At 45.8% G+C, this 24054-nt stretch overlaps 1 protein-coding gene across 2 annotated transcripts in view; it reads right to left on the bottom strand.

Moving 5' to 3' along the window:
* Positions 1-24054, bottom strand: part of LOC134932299 (very-long-chain 3-oxoacyl-CoA reductase-like) — a 163940-nt gene that overhangs the window by 122115 nt on the left and 17771 nt on the right. Inside the window, exon 2 of one of the 2 annotated variants that reach the window (XM_063926607.1) lies at positions 8176-8494. In XM_063926607.1, the coding sequence (XP_063782677.1) occupies positions 8176-8467 (292 nt within the window). In that variant the 5' untranslated portion in view covers positions 8468-8494. Of the gene's footprint in view, positions 1-8175; positions 8495-24054 lie in introns of those variants that run through there. The other variant, XM_063926606.1, reaches the window with a different exon arrangement.

Below are 24054 nucleotides of genomic sequence, written 5' to 3'. Positions count from 1 at the left end.
ACTCTGACTTCTGTCTAAGTGGGTTTCTTCAGCCAATCAGGGAGCGCCACGTTGTAGCACTCTCCTGATCAGCTGTGTGCTCCTGTACTGACTGACAGGCGGCACACGGCAGTGTTACAATGTAGCGCCTATGCGCTACATTGTAACCAATGCTGGGAACTTTCTGCTCAGCGGTGACGTCACTTTAGGTCAACCGCAGGGCAGAAAGTTCCCAGCATTGGTTACAATGTAGCGCATAGGCGCTACATTGTAACACTACCGCGTGCTGCCTGTCAGTGAGGACAGGAGCACACAGCTGATCAGGAGAGTGCTACAACGTGGCGCTCCCTGATTGGCTGAAGAAACCCACTTAAACAGAAGTCAAAGTGGGTTTCTGGCATTCGGGGAAAGGTGACCCATGTGCAAACATGGGTCCCCTTTCAGTTCGTGGCTCGGGTCAGCGTTTTGTTTTTTTATGCAAGTACGTGGATTACACTTGGATACGACGAGGACCCTGGGCCCCTGGATCTCGTGAGTATAATTTATTCAACAGGTACCCTTGGATTCTACTGGACAAGAGGACCGACCTGCGTGGGGCCATAGGTAAGTATGTATGTATGTTTGTGTGTATGTATGTAATAAAATTGTACTTTCAAGGTGTGTGTGTCTTGTGTTTATTTGGGTATTTTTTTAGTAATAGTACTACAGGTACCAGCGGGCCCGTTTTTCCGCCGCATGCTGGTACTTGTGGTTCTCCAAGTATCAGCATGCGGGGGAGGCTTGCTGGGACTTGTAGTACTGCTACTAAAAACAATACCTTTTCATTTACACAAAAGGCTATCAGCCCCCCCCATCCGCAGCCCATTGGATGGGGGGGACAGCCTCGGGCTTCACCCCTGGCCCTTGGGTGGCTGGGGGGGGGACCCCTTGATTGAAGGGGTCCCCACTCCCCCAGGGTACCCCGGCCAGGGGTGACTAGTTGGATTTTTGATGCCACGGCCGCAGGGCACTATATAAAAGTGACCCCCGGCTGTGGCATTATCTGTCCAGCTAGTGGAGCCCGGTGCTGGTTTTAAAAATACGGGGGACCCCTACTCTTTTTGTCCCCCGTATTTTTTGGAACCAGGACCAGGCGCAGAGCCCGATGCTGGTTGCTTAAATATGGGGGAACCCCTGTCATTTTTTTCCCCATATTTCTGCAACCAGGATCGGCTCAAAGAGCCCGAGGCTGGTTATGCTTAGGAGGGGGGACCCCACGCATTTTTTTTTTATGATTTCTCATTGTTTAATTAAAAAAAAAAAAAAAATGAACCCCAGCACGGATCACACAGATCCGGCCGAGATTTATTGTAAAAAAAAGTCGGCAGTGTTTTGCTAATCACTGCCGTAAAAATAAAAAAAAAAACACGAATGACATCGACATCGGAACAAAAGAAAAACCCGAATACGACAGCTTAGTAAATTAGTCGTAATAAATTCAAAAAGTTGCAGTTTTACACTTTCGATGTCATTCGTGATTGAACTTTTTACGAAAAATACGAATCTTAGTAAATTTACCCCTCTCTCTGTCACCCACTGCTGTCACCCTCTCCCCAGCGTCACCCTCTCCCTGTCACCCAATGCTGTCAGTGTCACCCTCTCTCTGTCACCCACTGATGTCATCCTCTCCCTGGTGTCACTCTCTCCCAGTCACCCAATGCTGTCAGTGTCACCCCCTCTCCATCACCCTCTTACTGTCAGCCAATGCTGTCAGTGTTACCCTCTCTCTGTCACACACTGCTGTCCTCCTCTCCCTGATGTAACCCTCGCTGTAATATTTTTATTTGATAAAATTGACAATATATTAGCTGCCTACTCTTCGCAAGTTTAATCAGGCATGCTGTGGGCATTGGCGGTGTCTGCATCAGCTCGGTGGTGGTAGGGGTCTACGGCAGGCCTCTTCATACATTATGGATGCAGTGTCTCACCAGCCACTGACCTCCGTGTATGCCACTGATTACCCCCCCCCCCTACAGCCAGTGGCCCCACCTGCTCACCACCTGCTCACTGACCTCCCCATCTCAGTATCTCACACCCTGCCAGTGTCTAACCGCTTTACTTCCGCTAGCAGCCCACTACCACCATTTCACTCCCCCTACCCCACACACACCTAAAACACCCCCTACAGCCCAGTAGTGTTTTTTGGTATTTATGATTATTTGTATTTGCGCAAACATTTATACAGGGAACATGGACTGGCACTCACCCTATCTGTGTGGCAACTTGCTCCAGTGCCCTCTTGTACTTTAATGATACTGAGCAATGATCCAACAAGCAGCGGCGAAACAATTCAGTAAAGTAGAAAAATGGGTTTATTCCATATCACAGCAAAGCCTTATAACTATTGGGGTAATTCAGACCTGATCGCTAGCGTGCGATTTTTGCATCCCTGCGATCAGGTAGTCTCCGCCTACAGGGGGAGGGGGAATTCGCTGTGCAGGTGTGCGATCGCATGTGCAGGAAAGCTGCACAAACAGAAGTTTGTGCAATCTCTGCACAGCTCAGGACTTACTCAGCCGCTGCGATGATTGGGGTCGTAGCTGACGTCACGATTCCTCCCACAAAACGCCAGGTCCCTCCTGCGTTTTTCTGGACACTCCCTGAAAACAGTCAGTTGCCACCCACAAATGCCCTGTTCCTGTCAATCTTCTTGCGATCGCCGGGGCGATCGGATTTTTCGCACCATCCTGGCACTTCCCATCGCTGCGGGCCGTCGCGCCTGCACATTGCAGTGCATACACATGCGCAGTACAGACCTGATTGCCTGCTGTGCGAAAACGCACAGCAGCGATCAGGTTTGAATTAGGGCAGGATGTATTAACATACATTGCCGCCCCTCGCCGCGATGGTGATCGCATATGTACTAACATATGCGATCAACATCGCAATGCGGTGACGAACCCCCGCCCCCCCCTCCGCGATACCTGTAAGGTGGTGTACGGGGGGGTCTCCGTCACCTCCCTGGGTTCTCCTTCACCTCAGCTGCTGGGAACAAGGCAGCAGGCTGTCCCCGATGCCTCCTCCTCCACCATGCAGCCAGAAGGACCTCCGGAGATTACCTTCCGGGACTAGGGCTGCCTGGAGGAAGGTATGCCGAGGGGGAGGGGGGTCGGCATCTGTGGTAGGGGCGGCAGGTTGCGGCGGCCAGCGATAAGAAGCCCATAGGCTTCTATAGGGTATCGCCATCCAGAGATGGCGATACACTGGGCGGCGAAAAAACAGCAGTGAGATCTTAGTACATTTGAAAATGCGGTAAAACCCCTGAAAATGGGGGTTTTACCGCATTTTTCCCTTAGTACATCCCGCCCTTAGCCCCTATGGGAACTAGGACTAAAAACTGAATTAAACTGTCATTTGACAGTCCGGGATCTGAGTATCTTTACATATGCATCTAAACAGAAATTAATAAGATACCTAATGTGTTCAAACTAACCCTGAACTCTGAATCAGGTTATCTTGGCACAATAAATACCACAAGCAAGACAGTAACAAGTGGACATCGCTTTTTACATCTTTAGTACACTCTTTCATTTTCCAAGCACATATTTGTATGTCTGTGTTAGTCTGATTTTAATCTCTAATTTTTGCTGCTGTACCAACACAACTGTGAGTTATTATCACAAGATATTATACACTGACGATAATAAAAGTTACGTTTGAAATAATTAGTCTTCTATGTGCGCCTATCATACAGTACTTCTTTTCTCCTTTATTAGATCCCTGAATAACAGTGACGTGCGGTGAGGGCAGTGACTGGTGAGGCACTGGCGCCGCCACCCCCTCCCCCCCTCAAAAAAAGCATAGGGTTCCCCTTCTTTTACAAAGATCAGCACTAGGCCAAACCAGCCTGGGGGAGTAATGCCATAGCAGGGGAGACACTCAGTGTGGGGTTCTCCTGCCATAGCATTAAACATCCCCCCCCCCCCCCAAACCAGTCAGCACAGGATTGGAATTCCTCAGGAAGTAGGGGCCCCGAAAATTTAAATGGGGTCCCCCCTCCTGACCCCTGGTGGTGGTGGGTTCGGGGTTCATTGCATACTAATATTGTTCTTCACAGTCGGCTTACAGGTCCCAGCAAGCCTGCCCAAGCATGCTGGCACTTGGTGAACCTGGACATTAAGGGCCCGCTGGCACCAGTAGTCTGCCTGTAAAGAAAATATTAAAATAAAAACACAACACCTAATGTCTTAATATTTTAGTGTGCTGGACCTTCACCTGGGGGAGGCGGCCTTTAAGCTCTTTTACATGGCCGCCCCTACTCCAGGACTTCCGGCATCTTCACCTGGGTGACGGCAGCCTTTAAGCTCTTTTGCAAGGCTGCCGCCTCCCCAGGGCTTCCGGTGTCTTCGGTCTTTGGGAGCTCTTGACTGCTCCCTCCCCGCCGCCGGACTGGCCGCCGCTGGCTTATATAAGCCAGTTGAGGGGGCGGGGCGATGCCGCTGCGAGCCGTGATTGGCTTGCGGTGGCCATCTTGAATTTAAAAAATGACGCTGAGGCACCATTTTTTAAATTGGAAGCCGCTCTTCGCTGCCGAACTTTGCAGAGTGGCTGGCAGGGGCTGGATCCTCTATGATCCAGCTCTGCCGCATCCCATCCTTTCCCCGCCGGGTCCCGTCGCCACGATGCCGCATCGCGCCACCCATGTGCCCGTTTGGCCAGCGGATCCCCTGGCCCAATCACATCTGGGGGACTTACAGGGGTGTGCATTACTGTGGGCTGAAAGCACGCCCCTGTCATTGAGGCACCTGTAGTGGTGCCGCTTCAACATACATTTTCACCCTGCCTCCTGCCCACTCCCCGCTGCCCGGCCTTTAATGTTAGCAGCGGGAGGCACCTCTCCCACTGCCTACAACCCTAAAATGCAGGGATTTTCTATGGCGGGAATGGTTAAAATAATAAAAGAAGATATTTATCACAGACTCTGTGTTATAAATATCTTCTTTTTATTATTTTAGTCATTGTGACAGGGGAGGCACTGCCTCCCTTGCCTCCCCTGACTGCATGTCCTTGCTGTATAAGGGGGTATGGACAGGGCCATAAGGAGGGGTGGGCAGTCGGTGCAGCCACAGAGCGTGGGATGGCCTGGGGGCGATACCTAGCCTTGGCTGCAGACTGCTCTGGCTCCCAGCAACAGCACTTTGTGGGGAAAGATACTATGTCTTTGCCCCTAGTGCCGTGGGAGATGTTCTGCTGCTTGGAGCGTCTGTAAGGCACTCTGAGCAGCAGCTAGTGAGCCGAAGCAATGCAGCCCACCTTTCCGCTTGAGTGTCATTCAGGGGGTGGGTGCAGCACAGGGCGCAGAAGTGCCCTGTTACGAGGCTGGGTATGGTCACAATACTTTGTGGTGCCCACTCCCCCATTGTCTGGCACCACTTTGAAATATATAATTCCTCTCCAGAAACTGCTCCTGATTAACTGGGATTTAATCTGCAGCAATATTGTATAAGAGTGTACGATTTGGTATATAATAAATGTGTGTTTTCTCCTTAGAAGTTTTTATTTTTCACAATAAATCATTACAATTAAGCAAATGCAGATTGTATAGATTGTAAACTTGTGAGCAGGGCCCTCTTACCACTTTCTCTCTCTGTTATTACCCAGTCTTGTTTTTGTATTGTTTTGTTCCCAATTGTAAAGTGCAATAGAATATGTTGGTGCTATGTACACGGTCGAGTCACATTGTTATGATCACCAGCTAATAGCCAGAGTAACCGCCATGTGCAGCACGGCAGCAGCTAGACGGCCTGAACTGTCATCTTAGACACACATCTGGTAGCCCCCCATGTTCATTGTGACACTGAGCTGCTAGACTGTAGTGTGGCGGTCGGACCTCACGCACCTTCATAGCCGACGTTCACCTCTCACATCAGTGGCATGTGGTGCTCCGCAGTTTCCACTTCGATTATTCACAATGGTGCCACATGTCCATTCACTATACACCTTCACCACAGCAGCATATGAACAGTTCACATACTGCGCTGTTTCAAAAATACTGCCAGCCTTGACCCGAAAGCCGATAATCATCACTTTTTGTAACTCAAATAAATTGCCCCTTTTACCCATGACATCAATGAGTGATATGTGTGCAGACTGCTCATCGCACACCGTATATACCCACCAAGCCACTGCACGACATGTGACGTACTTTGTGGATATATGTGCTGCCGACGTCAAATGCAGAAGGTGGTCATAATGTGACTCGACCGTGTATGGAAATATAAATAAGTAAATAATAAAGATCTGATTTTTATTCATGTGATTTGATGCACATTTTGACTTTAGTAAACTTCACTGTTTGACCAAACAGCACTATAGTAACTTTCCACTTAAGCATGAACCCCATCAGGATTATAACAGACCTCAGAGCCGTCCCTAACCAATATGATGCCCTAGGCAAGATTTTGGCTGGTGCCCCCTAGCACCACCGCTGGTTCCACCTCTGACCTTATACCCCTTAAATTTTAAGCAGGAACAGTTCGCACATGTGGCGCACAGCCCAAAAAGGGGTGTGTTTTTGCTGGCAAGGGGCATGGCCACACAATAACCCCAATTCCAATTACGCAACACAGTACTGCAACTTTATTCACATATTATCATGCGATAGTGTCCATAATTCATATTACATCCCACAGTAGTATCACTTTACCTTATAAACATTACTACTCACAGTAGAGCCCCTTATTCACATTATATCACACTGAATTGCTCCTTATTCACATTACACCACACCCTATTGCTCTTTATTCACATTAGACACAGTAATGCCCCTTAATTACACACATTCCACACAGTAATGCCCCTTACACATATGAGACACCTTATTAATGTCCTTATGAACATAATGCGCCTTACACATTGTGACAACCTTTATTAATGCCCTTTTACACATAATGTCCCTTACACATATGCCGCACATTATTAATGCCCTTATACACATAGATGACACACATAGTGCCTCCTACACATTTGCTGCACATAATTAGTGCCCCTATACACATAATGACACACATACAGTAGTACCCTGTTACACATATGCCGCACATTATTAATGCCCTTACACACATAATGACACACATAGTGCCCCTTACACATATGTTGCACATTATTAATGCATTTTTACATGACACACATAATGCTCCTTACACATATTCCGAACACTACTGCACAAACAACCCACTCACATGCACACAGCACTCACGCTGCCACTAACACTGGGACCTCTGCCTCTGCTTGGATACAGATGTGTTCTCATAAATATGGCCTCAATGCTAACATCGGGCACCTTTTTTTATGAAAATGCATCTTATTTGCATTGCTATGTGGCTAGGATGCACAAGCAGCTTCTGCTGATTAAAATGATATGCAGCATGCCTATATACTGTGTGAGACTGTGGCTGTATTTGCATATGAAATGCTACACACAGAATATAGGCATGCCGCATATCATTTTAATCAGCAGAAGCTGCTGATGCCCCTAGGCATATCAAATACCCTAGGCAATTGCCTAGTTTGCCTATGCCTATGGCCGGCTCTGACAGACCTCATAGCCCAGATTTCCAAACATATTGGGACTGATGCAAAGCTGAATGCAGACCTGTTTGCTGAGCACACGTAGTGCATTTTCTTACTACCCATGCTCTGGAAAAAGCGAATGCAAGAAGGAGTGATGCAGTCATTTTAGTTGTATTTTATTGGAAGCAATTACATTAGACTTGTGTTCATATCACCATGATGCCAATTACAGAAAAGTCCTGCCATCATGCACTTGATATCCTTTATCTCAGTATCAAAGTATATCGTAACCTATGATCCAAACTCTGCTAATCTTCATTTTTTGGAGTTTGGTACTTATGGGCCAGACCATAGTTCCCATTGACAATAATAGGGACTGAGGCCTGCAGCACTAATTAACCTTTTTCCTAGAGATTTCTGTGACATCTCCTGCATTAGGCTATTAGTGGGAATACATGTAATTATACAGGAACTGATGTTTCTGCATAATTTTACAAAATATGGGCTTGATAAATAGACTCCTAAGTCTGAGATGTGGGGACATTATATCGGGCATATCTGAGCTATGCTGTGTACATGATTACTTTATGTGACCAGCCAGTACTGCACTTACAAAATACTGTATGTGAGATCATTTTACTTTACCTGCCCAGCGTCCATACTGTGTGAGATCTGTTTTCCACCACCGGGACAGGATGTGCGTCTTCAGCCCACAGATCACTTTCCATGTTTGCTTTATTACTATATAACTTGCCACCAGTATCCCAAACAGGGAAAATCCCTGTGTCCACGTACAAAGCTCCTCTCCCCACATACTCTCAGTCTCAGCAGAATCAAGGAGGAAGTGTAAAGTGTGAGTAAGGGGCCGCCCATCTGTAATGTTACTCAATATACTAACTTTGCACAGTAAGACTTTGCACTGTATGAAAGCAAACATTGTAATCCAACAGGCTTGAGCCAGCTTCTGAAAAGAGATATTAAACTGCACCTTAGAAAAATATTTGCATTGTTATAAATATACACCTTTACTAACCAACGTCACAATAATGTGCATATTTAAAATGTAGAAACAAGCAGCATCAAACTCCACCCTAAACATGTATTCACTTCAGGGCCCATTTAAGACTTTAATGGGCCCTTAGTCTTTGTGAAAAACATGAGGGAAAACTCCCAAAAGAAGCACACAGATACTTTTTTCGGAGAATAAAACGTCCTAAGGGTCCTATTCAGCTACAGTTGCAATATTTGCTAAATCGCAAACGACCGATTATAAGATGACTGTGCATGCACTGCAAATGCATCATGCGTGTGCGGCCTCTGATATGCAATTCTTATGCGATCACATTTTGCTGGTGTGCAATCGCAGGCTGATTGACAGGCGAAAAAAAGGTAGGTGGGCGCTAGTATAATGGCTATAAGACACCTGAAATGCTAATACTGTTCTCTGGCAGCAGCTTCCCAAAATTGAGGTGCTGATCCTCAACCAAAAAATTCACAGAACAAAAAACACTCAGCGAAGCGCTACCATTAGACAGCATTAATAAAATGTATTATTACAAATAATTTATATATCTATCACAATTCAGTAAATAAACTAAGTATCCTGTGGTATAATAAACTCGTGTAATATACACCAAACATTAGTAGCTAAAGATAGTAACAAATATAAGATACATTGTAAAAACTCCCTTGGAAAAACGTAACCACCTGTATTCCGGATAAAGATGCAGCATTTATGCTTAACTGATGCTTCTTAAATTAAGCTCCATGCATGGGCTAATTGGTCACATAAATGTATTAGATGTTTCTTTGAAAGTCCATCCACAATTAAAATGATGTACACTTGAACTATCCACCATTTAATAAACAGCTTGAGTGCTCACAGTCTCATCCATCAATATAAAAAGGCTTTTTATGGGCAGCTTATATGGACATATTTCCATGCATGGTGCAGTGACTTTTAAGCTGGAACCGCTATTTGAACAGTCTCGTGCAAAGCTTACCCAGGCCTTTAGTGGTGGAGGAATTAACCGCCGTCTCCTTCCTGATAGTGGGCGCCGGCTGCCCACACCACTGTGCGGCGGCACAGAAGGAGCTGTCAGTAGCACTGAATAGGGGCTGGACTCGCAGGACAATGTTGGAGCGCGGCTGATCTGGACCAGAAGCCGTTCGCTCGTGGTTATGTGGCGGGAGCCACCGAAGCGCACTGCTTGTATGTTAAGTCTTTGATGATGACCAGAATACCGGACAGAATGTCGGGCGGGATGCTTGACGCGTTTCTCAGCCTCGAGAACAGGGGCTGTTTCATCAGAAGTACCGCCTCCATAGTTTTGAGCAGTTTTATACACCAGAGCACCCTAATTACTAGAACAGATGTCTGATAACAATCAGCCAATTAAAGACTGTGTCAGGTTAATTCAAACCAACAGGCTCTTACTTGTATTGAAATACTTTTATAGATAAATAGATATGTAGACCTAATTATTCGTCCTCTATATAAGATGATAGCTAAGGTTAAATAACTTTTTCTGTTTATTAAGTCTAAACACATAAGAGAGACTCTATAAACAATTTAAAAACATAAACATATATAAAAATGGGTGTCTTATAGCCACATAATTACCATACTATTTTTATTCTAGAGATAACAAATCCCAGAGCTACATAACAATAATCTTATAATTACCATAATGGTAAAAAGACTTTAAGTGAAGAGACAGCAGAGTGAGAGAAATTTCATTGAGTCAGTCCCTAGAATTATATAAATATAAATACAATGATCTATTGCATAAACAGACATATACTCAATGTCATAAAGGTATTAAATCTTGACAGATCTCAGAAAATTCCAATCAAGGAATAATGATACAGTTTATTTCTCTAATAATCTACCTACACCTGGAGTAATCAGATTATGGTGTTACATGTAACCATGAATGAAAGACATAGCCTACACCTAAAATGGATTTAAAGCTGAATGGGCAATAGCTGCAATGGGAGGAGGAACCCTAAGTTATATATTATTGAGCTCTATGGTGTCGTTAAGGCCTAAGGGAACCATGGTTCCAAGTTTGAATATCCAAAATGCCTCTTTGCGACAAAGTTTTGAAAATCTATCACCTCCTCTGACTGATGGAGGAATCTGTTCGATAGCTTGTACTTTTATATCTTTAAGGATCCCCTTGGGGCACATTCCGAAATGACACTGTAAACTGTGTGTTCTGTTCCCTTTAATAAGGAATCTCCTATGTTCCAGAAACCGAACATTTAATGTTCTAGTGGTGCGGCCTACATATTGTATACCGCACCCACAAGAAATGAAATGACATAACCAGACTGGCAGTTGAGAAAGGAACCTAGCTCAAATGATTCTTTGTTACTAAATAATGTGATGGTGTTACATCTATGTACAGCATGATCACATGTATGACACCTAGGTTTACCACACCTAAAAAACCCTTTTTGTTTTGGGGCTAGATGTAACCAATTACCCACAGCAGGGCCGTTTCTAGACAATTTGGCTCCCAGTGCGAGATTTCAAAATGCGCCCCCCCATTGGTATAAAAAAAAATTGCGTGCCCCCCCCCCCCCCCATATAGCCAGAAAAAAAGCATGCGCGCGCCGAAGGCGCGCGCGCTCCCAACAAGGCTGTGTGGCCTGATTAAAATGGGCGTGGTCTCATTTCAGTGGGCGTGGCCTCGTCTGATATCACACCCACCACAGGGGGAAAAAATAAAAATAAAAAAGTCCCCTTTTTACACATTACACCAGGCAAGTGTCCCCATATTACACAGCGCGGCAGGCAGGTGTCCCCATTTACAAAGTGCGGCAGGCAGGTGTCCCCATTTTACAAAGTGCGGCAGGCAGGTGTCCCCATTTAACAAAGTGCGGCAGGCAGGTATCCCCATTTTACACAGTACGGTAAGCAGATATCCCCATTTTACACAGTACGCAGGCAGGTGTCCCCATTTTACACAGTACGCAGGCACGTGCCCCCATTTTACACAGTACGCAGGCACGTGCCCCCATTTTACACAGTGCAGCAGGTATCCCCATTTTACACAGTACGCAGGCATGTGTCCCCATTTTACACAGTGCGGTAGATATCCCCATTTTACACAGTGCGGTAGGTATCCCCATTTTATACAGTGCAGCAGGTGCCCCCATTTTACACAGTGCGGCAGGTATCCCCATTTTATACAGTGCGGCAGGTATCCCCATTTTATACAGTGCGGCAGGTATCCCCATTTTATACAGTGCAGCAGGTATCCCCATTTTACACAGTGCGGCAGGTATCCCCATTTTATACAGTGCGGCAGGTATCCCCATTTTATACAGTGCGGCAGGTATCCCCATTTTATACAGTGCGGCAGGTGCCCCCATTTTACACAGTGCGGCAGGTATCCCCATTTTACACAGTGCGGCAGGTGCCCCCATTTTACACAGTGCGGCAGGTATCCCCATTTTACACAGTGCGGCAGGTATCCCCATTTTACACAGTGCGGCAGGTATCCCCATTTTATACAGTGCGGCAGGTATCCCCATTTTACACAGTGCGGCAGGTATCCCCATTTTATACAGTGTGGAGGGTGCCCCCATTTTACACAGTGCGGCAGGTGCCCCCATTTTACACAGTGCGGCAGGTGCCCCCATTTTACACAGTGCGGCAGGTATCCCTATTTTACACAGTGCGGCAGGTATCCCTATTTTACACAGTGTGGCAGGTATCCCCATTTTACACAGTGCGGCAGGTGTCAAGTGGGGAGGGAGAGAGAAAGAGAGAGAGAGAGAAAGAGAATACTTACAACTTGCCGCTCTTCGGGTCCCGCGGGCCGGCCGCCTCCTCCGTCGATGGTTATCTTCTCCAGTCCTCTCCTCCCTTTCTCTTCCACCCGAGCGCTCCTGCTCGGGGGGCGGGGCTTCGCGAAATGACGCGTTTGCGTCGTGACGTCACGACGCAAACGCGTCATTCCGCGAAGCCCCGCCCCCCGAGCGCTCGGGTGGAAGAGAGAGGAAAGAGAGGAGTAGTCACGAAGTGCCGCGGCGGGCGCCCCGTGCGGTTGCACGGCTCGCCCGCCGCTAGAAACGGCACTGACCCACAGCTAGATCCTTGTTACGATCTAATCTAAGCATACTGGGTGCTAGTTTCTGTTTGAGACTATCGGCCTTTCTGAACAGAGCCGGCCCTAGGCATAGGCAAACTCGGCAATTGCCTAGGGCATCTGGTATGCCTAGGGGCACAAGCAGCTTCTGCTGATTAAAATGATATGCGGCATGCCTATATTCTGTGTGTAGCATTTCGTATGCAGATACAGCAACAGTCAGGGCCGTCTTTACGTATGGGCTCAATGGGCTCTTGCTCAAGGGCCCCAAGAGTATAAGGGCCCTAGGCTGATAGCTGAGGGTTCCCTCTTTCCAAGGGTACCAGATTTTTGAAAATCGGCCTTGGGGAACCGGAGATATTCAACGTGAAAGCAGTGGTCCCCATCCGAGCCTGTTAATTGCTCTTCCCAGCCAGATATCTCAGGTTCTGTCTGACATAGAGTTTTTCTGAGGGTATAATCCAAAATCTGAGACTCTCCCCTTTTGCTGGACACTGTCAGCTTGTCTCTACTGTGCCCAGAACCAGAGATATCAGCCTTCCAGCAGCTGGTCCCTGCACCAGTTCCACATGCCTGGTATACAGTTTTATATATTCATTGGAGGATTGCTCTGGCTCCTGACCTCTGATCCCCAAGTTCCCAGAACCTTCTGAAAGGTGGGACTCTTTAGTTTTTTATTCAATTCAAAGCTAAGAAATATATTTTCAGGAACTTGAGATATCTGCAGTCAAGCAAGCTGCCCTCCCACCAGAAAATGATGAATATTAAGCCCACTCCATTATCCACCCCCCCCCTACGTATTAAACACCCCCTACCACCCCGAAAGTCATGTACCAGGGCTTCTTTATTCAGCCCAATGGCCCCTCTACAGTTTAGTCCCATCTGTGCAGTAAAGGAGTAATTAGCAGAAATTACTGCTGCAGGTCCTACATGCTGAGCAGAAGATAGAACACCCCCTGAGCTGCCACTGATAGCACACCCCACCCCTACCGCTGGAGGATGTGTAGGGAGCCCAATGCATTGCTGTGCCCAGGGGCCCACACTGCTGTTAAGACGGCCCTGGCTACAGTCGCACACACTATATAGGCATGCTGCATATCATTTTAATCAGCAAAAGCTGCTTGTGCATCCTAGCCACATAACAATGCAAATAAGAATAAATATAATAAAAAATAGGCATCCGACATTAGTAGAACTGCCAGTTGACTAAAGCCAGGAACTATGGTGGTCATTCCGAGTTGTTCGCTCTGTATTTTTTTCTCGCAATGGAGCGATTAGTCGCTAATGCGCATGCGCAATGTCCGCAGTGTGACTGCGCCAAGTAAATTTGCTATGCAGTTAGGTATTTTACCCACGGCATTACACGGTTTTTTCTTCGTATTGGTGATCATAATGTGATTGACAGGAAGTGGGTGTTTCTGGGCGGAAACAGGCCGTTTTATGGGTGTGTGCGAAAAAACGCTACCGTTTCTGGGAAAAACGCGGGAGTGGCTGGAGAAACGGGGGAGTGTCTGGGCAAATGCTGGGTGTGTTTGTGACGTCAAACCAGGAACGACAAGCACTGAACTGATCACAGATGCCGAGTAAGTGTGGAGCTACTCAGAAACTGCTAAGAAGTGTCTATTCGCAATTCCGCTAATCTTTCGTTCGCAATTTTGATAAGCTAAGATTCACTCCCAGTAGGCGGCGGCGGCTTAGCGTGTGCAAAGCTGCTAAAAGCAGCTTGCGAGCGAACAACTCAGAATGAGGGCCTATATGTGTCATTATGTGTATAAGGGCATTAATAATGTGTAACATATGTGTAAGGGGCACTGTGTGTGTCATTATGTGTATAAGGGCACAAATAATGTGCGGCATATGTGTAAGGGACATTATGCGTGTCATTATGTGTATAAGGGCATTAACAATGTGCGGCATATGTGTAAGGGAAATTATGTGTATAAGGGCATTAATAAGGGTTGGCATAATGTGTAAGGCGCATTATGTTTATAAGGACATTAATAATGTGTGTCATATGTGTAAGGGGCATTACTGTGTGGTATTATGTGTATAAATGCATTACTAATGTGTGGCATTATGTGTATAAGGTGCTCTACTGTGTGGCGTAACGTATAGAAAGGGCACTACTGTGTGGTCTGATGTGATTAAAGAGCAATATGGTGTGGTGTAATGTGAATAAGGAGCAATATGGTGTGGTGTAATGAGAATAAAGAGCAATACGGTGTGGTGTAATGGGAATAAGGAGCAATTCAGTATGATGTTATGTGAATGAGGGGCACTACTGTGAGGAGTAACGTATATAAGGTAAAGTGGTACTACTGTGTGATGTAATGTGAATAAGGGACACTATCGCATGATAAATTGTGAATAAAGTTGCACTACTGTGAGTCATAATTTGAATTGGAGGTACTATTGTGTGGGCATGCCCCTTGCCAGCAAAAACACATACCTTTTTGGGCTGTGCGCCGAATGTGCAGACTGTTCTTATTTAAATTACAGGGGGTAGGAAAAAAAAAAAGGACTGCTATGGGTGGGGGGTGATGATGCTGGGAAAGGGTTGCAGAATCAGAGGCGGAACTAGCGGTGGTGATGGTACCATCATTTTGGTAAGGGCCGGCTCTGTTTCTGAAAACTACTTTCCGAGATTCCTGTAAATCGTTCTTCAGATATTTATCAAGCCTCAATAAACTATAGTTTTTATTTATAATAATTAATTTCAATGGCTGATAAATTGTATTTTGTTATAAAGGTGAGAGGACATTTTGAATTAATTTCCCTATGTGATATAGAGTTCACAGTCCTATTCTTCTTGGGCACTAGGAGCTCTTCCCTGTTCATGGAACTAACTTCCACAAGAGTTCTTTCTAAAAGGTTTTTGGGGTACCCTTGTTTCAAAAAAGATGTACACATATTTTCTATCTGCATAGCATAGTCAGTATCATTAGAACAATTCCTGCGGACACGCATAAATTGGCCTTTTGGTATATTTGCCTTCCAACTGCTGTGGTGGCAACTATTAAAGTGAAGATACTTATTACAATCAACTTCCTTAGTGAATGTGGCAGTGTGGAGCTGATTATTAGCCACTTTTACTGTGATATCTAAAAAATTAAGGGTGGTATCGCTCACATTGTGTGTGAATTTTAAATTAAAGTAATTATTATTCAAATTATTAACCAGATCTGTGACCGTGATAAAATCCCCATCCCAAATAATACACAACTCATCAATGTAGCGCCCAAAGAAGACCATGCTCACTCCGTATACGCCACCCCAAATGTGGCGCTCCTCGAAGCGCCCCATATAGAGGTTGGCGAAACTCGGAGCGAACTTGGTCCCATGACGGTCCCCAGTGACTGCAAAAAAAATTGTGATTCAAACTAGAGATGAGCGGATTCGGTTTTACTCGGTTCTCAAAACCGAATCTTATTGGCTATCCAAAACACGTGACACCCGTGAGCCAATAAGATTCGGTTTTGAGAACCGAGTAAAACCGAGTAAAACCGAATCCGCTCATCTCTAATTCAAACTAAAAATAATTATGTGATAAAATAAATTGTATTGATGATAATAAAAAGTTACGTAATGACTCTGATATAGTAAAATCTTTCTGTAAATAATATTGCACTGCCAATATCCCCTTCTCGTGTGGGATATTGGTATAAAGTGCTTCTACATCACATACTATAATTTTACAAGTGTCTTTCCTAGAGATGAGCGCCGGAAATTTTTCGGGTTTTGTGTTTTGGTTTTGGGTTCGGTTCCGCGGCCGTGTTTTGGGTTCGACCGCGTTTTGGCAAAACCTCACCGAATTTTTTTTGTCGGATTCGGGTGTGTTTTGGATTCGGGTGTTTTTTTCAAAAAACCCTAAAAAACAGCTTAAATCATAGAATTTGGGGGTAATTTTGATCCCAAAGTATTATTAACCTCAAAAAACATAATTTACACTCATTTTCAGCCTATTCTGAACACATCACACCTCACAATATTATTTTTAGTCCTAAAATTTGCACCGAGGTCGCTGTGTGAGTAAGATAAGCGACCCTAGTGGCCGACACAAACACCGGGCCCATCTAGGAGTGGCACTGCAGTGTCACGCAGGATGTCCCTTCCAAAAAACCCTCCCCAAACAGCACATGACGCAAAGAAAAAAAGAGGCGCAATGAGGTAGCTGTGTGAGTAAGATTAGCGACCCTAGTGGCCGACACAAACACCGGGCCCATCTAGGAGTGGCACTGCAGTGTCACGCAGGATGTCCCTTCCAAAAAACCCTCCCCAAACAGCACATGACGCAAAGAAAAAAAGAGGCGCAATGAGGTAGCTGACTGTGTGAGAAAGATAAGCGACCCTAGTGGCCGACACAAACACCGGGCCCATCTAGGAGTGGCACTGCAGTGTCACGCAGGATGTCCCTTCCAAAAAACCCTCCCCAAACAGCACATGACGCAAAGAAAAAAAGAGGCGCAATGAGGTAGCTGACTGTGTGAGAAAGATAAGCGACCCTAGTGGCCGACACAAACACCGGGCCCATCTAGGAGTGGCACTGCAGTGTCACGCAGGATGTCCCTTCCAAAAAACCCTCCCCAAACAGCACATGACGCAAAGAAAAAAAGAGGCGCAATGAGGTAGCTGTGTGAGTAAGATTAGCGACCCTAGTGGCCGACACAAACACCGGGCCCATCTAGGAGTGGCACTGCAGTGTCACGCAGGATGTCCCTTCCAAAAAACCCTCCCCAATCAGCACATGATGCAAAGAAAAAGAAAAGAAAAAAGAGGTGCAAGATGGAATTATCCTTGGGCCCTCCCACCCACCCTTATGTTGTATAAACAAAACAGGACATGCACACTTTAACCAACCCATCATTTCAGTGACAGGGTCTGCCACACGACTGTGACTGATATGACGGGTTGGTTTGGACCCCCCCCAAAAAAGAAGCAATTAATCTCTCCTTGCACAAACTGGCTCTACAGAGGCAAGATGTCCACCTCATCTTCACCCTCCGATATATCACCGTGTACATCCCCCTCCTCACAGATTATCAATTCGTCCCCACTGGAATCCACCATCTCAGCTCCCTGTGTACTTTGTGGAGGCAATTGCTGCTGGTCAATGTCTCCGCGGAGGAATTGATTATAATTCATTTTAATGAACATCATCTTCTCCACATTTTCTGGATGTAACCTCGTACGCCGATTGCTGACAAGGTGAGCGGCGGCACTAAACACTCTTTCGGAGTACACACTTGTGGGAGGGCAACTTAGGTAGAATAAAGCCAGTTTGTGCAAGGGCCTCCAAATTGCCTCTTTTTCCTGCCAGTATAAGTACGGACTGTGTGACGTGCCTACTTGGATGCGGTCACTCATATAATCCTCCACCATTCTATCAATGTTGAGAGAATCATATGCAGTGACAGTAGACGACATGTCCGTAATCGTTGTCAGGTCCTTCAGTCCGGACCAGATGTCAGCATCAGCAGTCGCTCCAGACTGCCCTGCATCACCGCCAGCGGGTGGGCTCGGAATTCTGAGCCTTTTCCTCGCACCCCCAGTTGCGGGAGAATGTGAAGGAGGAGATGTTGACAGGTCGCGTTCCGCTTGACTTGACAATTTTGTCACCAGCAGGTCTTTCAACCCCAGCAGACCTGTGTCTGCCGGAAAGAGAGATCCAAGGTAGGCTTTAAATCTAGGATCGAGCACGGTGGCCAAAATGTAGTGCTCTGATTTCAACAGATTGACCACCCGTGAATCCTTGTTAAGCGAATTAAGGGCTGCATCCACAAGTCCCACATGCCTAGCGGAATCGCTCCGTGTTAGCTCCTTCTTCAATGCCTCCAGCTTCTTCTGCAAAAGCCTGATGAGGGGAATGACCTGACTCAGGCTGGCAGTGTCTGAACTGACTTCACGTGTGGCAAGTTCAAAGGGCATCAGAACCTTGCACAACGTTGAAATCATTCTCCACTGCACTTGAGACAGGTGCATTCCATCTCCTATATCGTGCTCAATTGTATAGGCTTGAATGGCCTTTTGCTGCTCCTCCAACCTCTGAAGCATATAGAGGGTTGAATTCCACCTCGTTACCACTTCTTGCTTCAGATGATGGCAGGGCAGGTTCAGTAGTTTTTGGTGGTGCTCCAGTCTTCTGTACGTGGTGCCTGTACGCCGAAAGTGTCCCGCAATTTTTCTGGCCACCGACAGCATCTCTTGCACGCCCCTGTCGTTTTTTAAAAAATTCTGCACCACCAAATTCAAGGTATGTGCAAAACATGGGACGTGCTGGAATTTGCCCATATTTAATGCACACACAATATTGCTGGCGTTGTCCGATGCCACAAATCCACAGGAGAGTCCAATTGGGGTAAGCCATTCCGCGATGATCTTCCTCAGTTGCCGTAAGAGGTTTTCAGCTGTGTGCGTATTCTGGAAAGCGGTGATACAAAGCGTAGCCTGCCTAGGAAAGAGTTGGCGTTTGCGAGATGCTGCTACTGGTGCCGCCGCTGCTGTTCTTGCGGCGGGAGTCCATACATCTACCCAGTGGGCTGTCACAGTCATATAGTCCTGACCCTGCCCTGCTCCACTTGTCCACATGTCCGTGGTTAAGTGGACATTGGGTACAACTGCATTTTTTAGGACACTGGTGAGTCTTTTTCTGACGTCCGTGTACATTCTCGGTATCGCCTGCCTAGAGAAGTGGAACCTAGATGGTATTTGGTAACGGGGGCACACTGCCTCAATAAATTGTCTAGTTCCCTGTGAACTAACGGCGGATACCGGACGCACGTCTAACACCAACATAGTTGTCAAGGACTCAGTTATCCGCTTTGCAGTAGGATGACTGCTGTGATATTTCATCTTCCTCGCAAAGGACTGTTGAACAGTCAATTGCTTACTGGAAGTAGTACAAGTGGGCTTACGACTTCCCCTCTGGGATGACCATCGACTCCCAGCGGCAACAACAGCAGCGCCAGCAGCAGTAGGCGTTACACGCAAGGATGCATCGGAGGAATCCCAGGCAGGAGAGGACTCGTCAGACTTGCCAGTGACATGGCCTGCAGGACTATTGGCATTCCTGGGGAAGGAGGAAATTGACACTGAGGGAGTTGGTGGGGTGGTTTGCGTGAGCTTGGTTACAAGAGGAAGGGATTTACTGGTCAGTGGACTGCTTCCGCTGTCACCCAAAGTTTTTGAACTTGTCACTGACTTATTATGAATGCGCTGCAGGTGACGTATAAGGGAGGATGTTCCGAGGTGGTTAACGTCCTTACCCCTACTTATTACAGCTTGACAAAGGGAACACACGGCTTGACACCTGTTGTCCGCATTTCTGGTGAAATACCTCCACACCGAAGAGCTGATTTTTTTGGTATTTTCACCTGGCATGTCAACGGCCATATTCCTCCCACGGACAACAGGTGTCTCCCCGGGTGCCTGACTTAAACAAACCACCTCACCATCAGAATCCTCCTGGTCAATTTCCTCCCCAGCGCCAGCAACACCCATATCCTCCTCATCCTGGTGTACTTCAACACTGACATCTTCAATCTGACTATCAGGAACTGGACTGCGGGTGCTCCTTCCAGCACTTGCAGGGGGCATGCAAATAGTGGAAGGCGCATGCTCTTCACGTCCAGTGTTGGGAAGGTCAGGCATCGCAAACGACACAATTGGACTCTCCTTGTGGATTTGGGATTTCAAAGAACGCACAGTTCTTTGCGGTGCTTTTGCCAGCTTGAGTCTTTTCAGTTTTCTAGCGAGAGGCTGAGTGCTTCCATCCTCATGTGAAGCTGAACCACTAGCCATGAACATAGGCCAGGGCCTCAGCCGTTCCTTGCCACTCCGTGTGGTAAATGGCATATTGGCAAGTTTACGCTTCTCCTCCGACAATTTTATTTTAGGTTTTGGAGTCCTTTTTTTTCTGATATTTGGTGTTTTGGATTTGACATGCTCTGTACTATGACATTGGGCATCGGCCTTGGCAGACGACGTTGCTGGCATTTCATCGTCTCGGCCATGACTAGTGGCAGCAGCTTCAGCACGAGGTGGAAGTGGATCTTGATCTTTCCCTAATTTTGGAACCTCAACTTTTTTGTTCTCCATATTTTATAGGCAGAACTAAAAGGCACCTCAGGTAAACAATGGAGATGGATGGATTGGATACTAGTATACAATTATGGACGGACTGCCACGGTTAGGTGGTATAAAAAAACCACGGTTAGGTGGTATATATTATAATAATAATACAATTATGGATGGACGGACTGCCTGCCGACTGCCGACACAGAGGTAGCCACAGCCGTGAACTACCGCACTGTACACTGGTTGATAAAGAGATAGTAGTATACTCGTAACAACTAGTATGACACTATGACGACGGTATAAAGAATGAAAAAAAAACCACGGTTAGGTGGTATATATTATAATAATAATACAATTATGGATGGACGGACTGCCTGCCGACTGCCGACACAGAGGTAGCCACAGCCGTGAACTACCGCACTGTACACTGGTTGATAAAGAGATAGTAGTATACTCGTAACAACTAGTATGACACTATGACGACGGTATAAAGAAAGAAAAAAAAATACCACAGTTAGGTGGTATATATTATAATAATAATACAATTATGGATGGACGGACTGCCTGCCGACTGCCGACACAGAGGTAGCCACAGCCGTGAACTACCGCACTGTACACTGGTTGATAAAGAGATAGTAGTATACTCGTAACAACTAGTATGACACTATGACGACGGTATAAAGAATGAAAAAAAAACCACGGTTAGGTGGTATATATTATAATAATAATACAATTATGGATGGACGGACTGCCTGCCGACTGCCGACACAGAGGTAGCCACAGCCGTGAACTACCGCACTGTACACTGGTTGATAAAGAGATAGTAGTATACTCGTAACAACTAGTATGACACTATGACGACGGTATAAAGAATGAAAAAAAAACCACGGTTAGGTGGTATATATTATAATAATAATACAATTATGGATGGACGGACTGCCTGCCGACTGCCGACACAGAGGTAGCCACAGCCGTGAACTACCGCACTGTACACTGGTTGATAAAGAGATAGTAGTATACTCGTAACAACTAGTATGACACTATGACGACGGTATAAAGAATGAAAAAAAAACCACGGTTAGGTGGTATATATTATAATAATAATACAATTATGGATGGACGGACTGCCTGCCGACTGCCGACACAGAGGTAGCCACAGCCGTGAACTACCGCACTGTACACTGGTTGATAAAGAGATAGTAGTATACTCGTAACAACTAGTATGACACTATGACGACGGTATAAAGAATGAAAAAAAAATACCACAGTTAGGTGGTATATATTATAATAATAATACAATTATGGATGGACGGACTGCCTGCCGACTGCCGACACAGAGGTAGCCACAGCCGTGAACTACCGCACTGTACACTGGTTGATAAAGAGATAGTAGTATACTCGTAACAACTAGTATGACACTATGACGACGGTATAAAGAATGAAAAAAAAACCACGGTTAGGTGGTATATATTATAATAATAATACAATTATGGATGGACGGACTGCCTGCCGACTGCCGACACAGAGGTAGCCACAGCCGTGAACTACCGCACTGTACACTGGTTGATAAAGAGATAGTAGTATACTCGTAACAACTAGTATGACACTATGACGACGGTATAAAGAATGAAAAAAAAACCACGGTTAGGTGGTATATATTATAATAATAATACAATTATGGATGGACGGACTGCCTGCCGACTGCCGACACAGAGGTAGCCACAGCCGTGAACTACCGCACTGTACACTGGTTGATAAAGAGATAGTAGTATACTCGTAACAACTAGTATGACACTATGACGGTATAAAGAATGAAAAAAAAACCACGGTTAGGTGGTATATATTATAATAATAATACAATTATGGATGGACGGACTGCCTGCCGACTGCCGACACAGAGGTAGCCACAGCCGTGAACTACCGCACTGTACACTGGTTGATAAAGAGATAGTAGTATACTCGTAACAACTAGTATGACACTATGACGACGGTATAAAGAAAGAAAAAAAAATACCACGGTTAGGTGGTATATATTGTAATACAATTATGGATGGACGGACTGCCTGCCGAGTTCCGACTGCCGACACAGAGGTAGCCACAGCCGTGAACTACCGCACTGTACTGTGTCTGCTGCTAATATAGACTGGTTGATAAAGAGATAGTATACAATACATACAACAATATACTACTATACTGGTGGTCAGGCACTGGTCACCACTAGTCACACTGGCAGTGGCACTCCTGCAGCAAAAGTGTGCACTGTTTAATTTTAAATTAATATAATATTATGTACTCCTGGGGGCTCCTGCTATAACAACCTGCAGTGCTCCCCAGTCTCCCCCACAATTATTATAAGCTTTGCCTTTTATACATTGATGTGCAGCACACTGGGCTGAGCTGAGTGCACACAGACTGAGTCACACTGTGTGACTGGCTGCTGCTGTGTATCGTTTTTTTTCAGGCAGAGAACGGATATAGCAGAGAACGGATACATTATATTAAAATAAATAAAAGTTAACTAACAACAACTGCACTGGTCACTGTGGTAAACTCTGTCTGACTCTGCACAATCTCTCTCTCTCTTCTAATCTAATTTCTAATGGAGAGGACGCCAGCCACGTCCTCTCCCTATCAATCTCAATGCACGTGTGAAAATGGCGGCGACGCGCGGCTCCTTATATAGAATCCGAGTCTCGCGAGAATCCGACAGCGTCATGATGACGTTCGGGCGCGCTCGGGTTAACCGAGCAAGGCGGGAGGATCCGAGTCTGCTCGGACCCGTGAAAAAAACATGAAGTTCGTGCGGGTTCGGTTTCAGAGAAACCGAACCCGCTCATCTCTAGTCTTTCCAAACAATTTTGTTTATTTTATTCAAAAAAATCAGAAGAATCTCTTAAGTATGATTGAAGAGACGTTACATAGCCTTGTAAATGTGCATCAACGAAAGAAGATAAATTAGTGGTAAGTGACCCTACACCTGAAATTATAGGTCGACCAGGTGGCTTAGTGATGTGTTTGTGGATTTTTGGTAAATGATAATAAATGGGTGTAACGGGGTGCGCAGAAAACAAAAAGTGCCATGTGTCCTTAGATATCGTTCCATCCACAAGGGCTGTATCGAGAAGGGTTTTTAGCTCTTTCTGATAGGCAAAGGTGGGGTCTGATGACAATTTCTTGTAGAATAATGTAATATTCAACTGTCTATTAGCTTCAGAAAGGTAATCCTTTCTATTTTGTATTACTAGTCCCCCACCTTTGTCGGCCTGTCTAAAGACCAAATCGGTGTCCGCCATTAATTTCTTAAGAGCTAATCTCTCTTTTTTGGTGAGATTGTCCCCACAAAATTTAC

The sequence above is a fragment of the Pseudophryne corroboree genome, chromosome 6, assembly GCF_028390025.1.
Source record: "Pseudophryne corroboree isolate aPseCor3 chromosome 6, aPseCor3.hap2, whole genome shotgun sequence".
In the NCBI taxonomy this organism is placed as follows: Eukaryota; Metazoa; Chordata; class Amphibia; order Anura; family Myobatrachidae; genus Pseudophryne; species Pseudophryne corroboree.
Note: the sequence above shows the minus strand (reverse complement) of the source record. Positions and strands in the feature narration are given on the sequence as shown.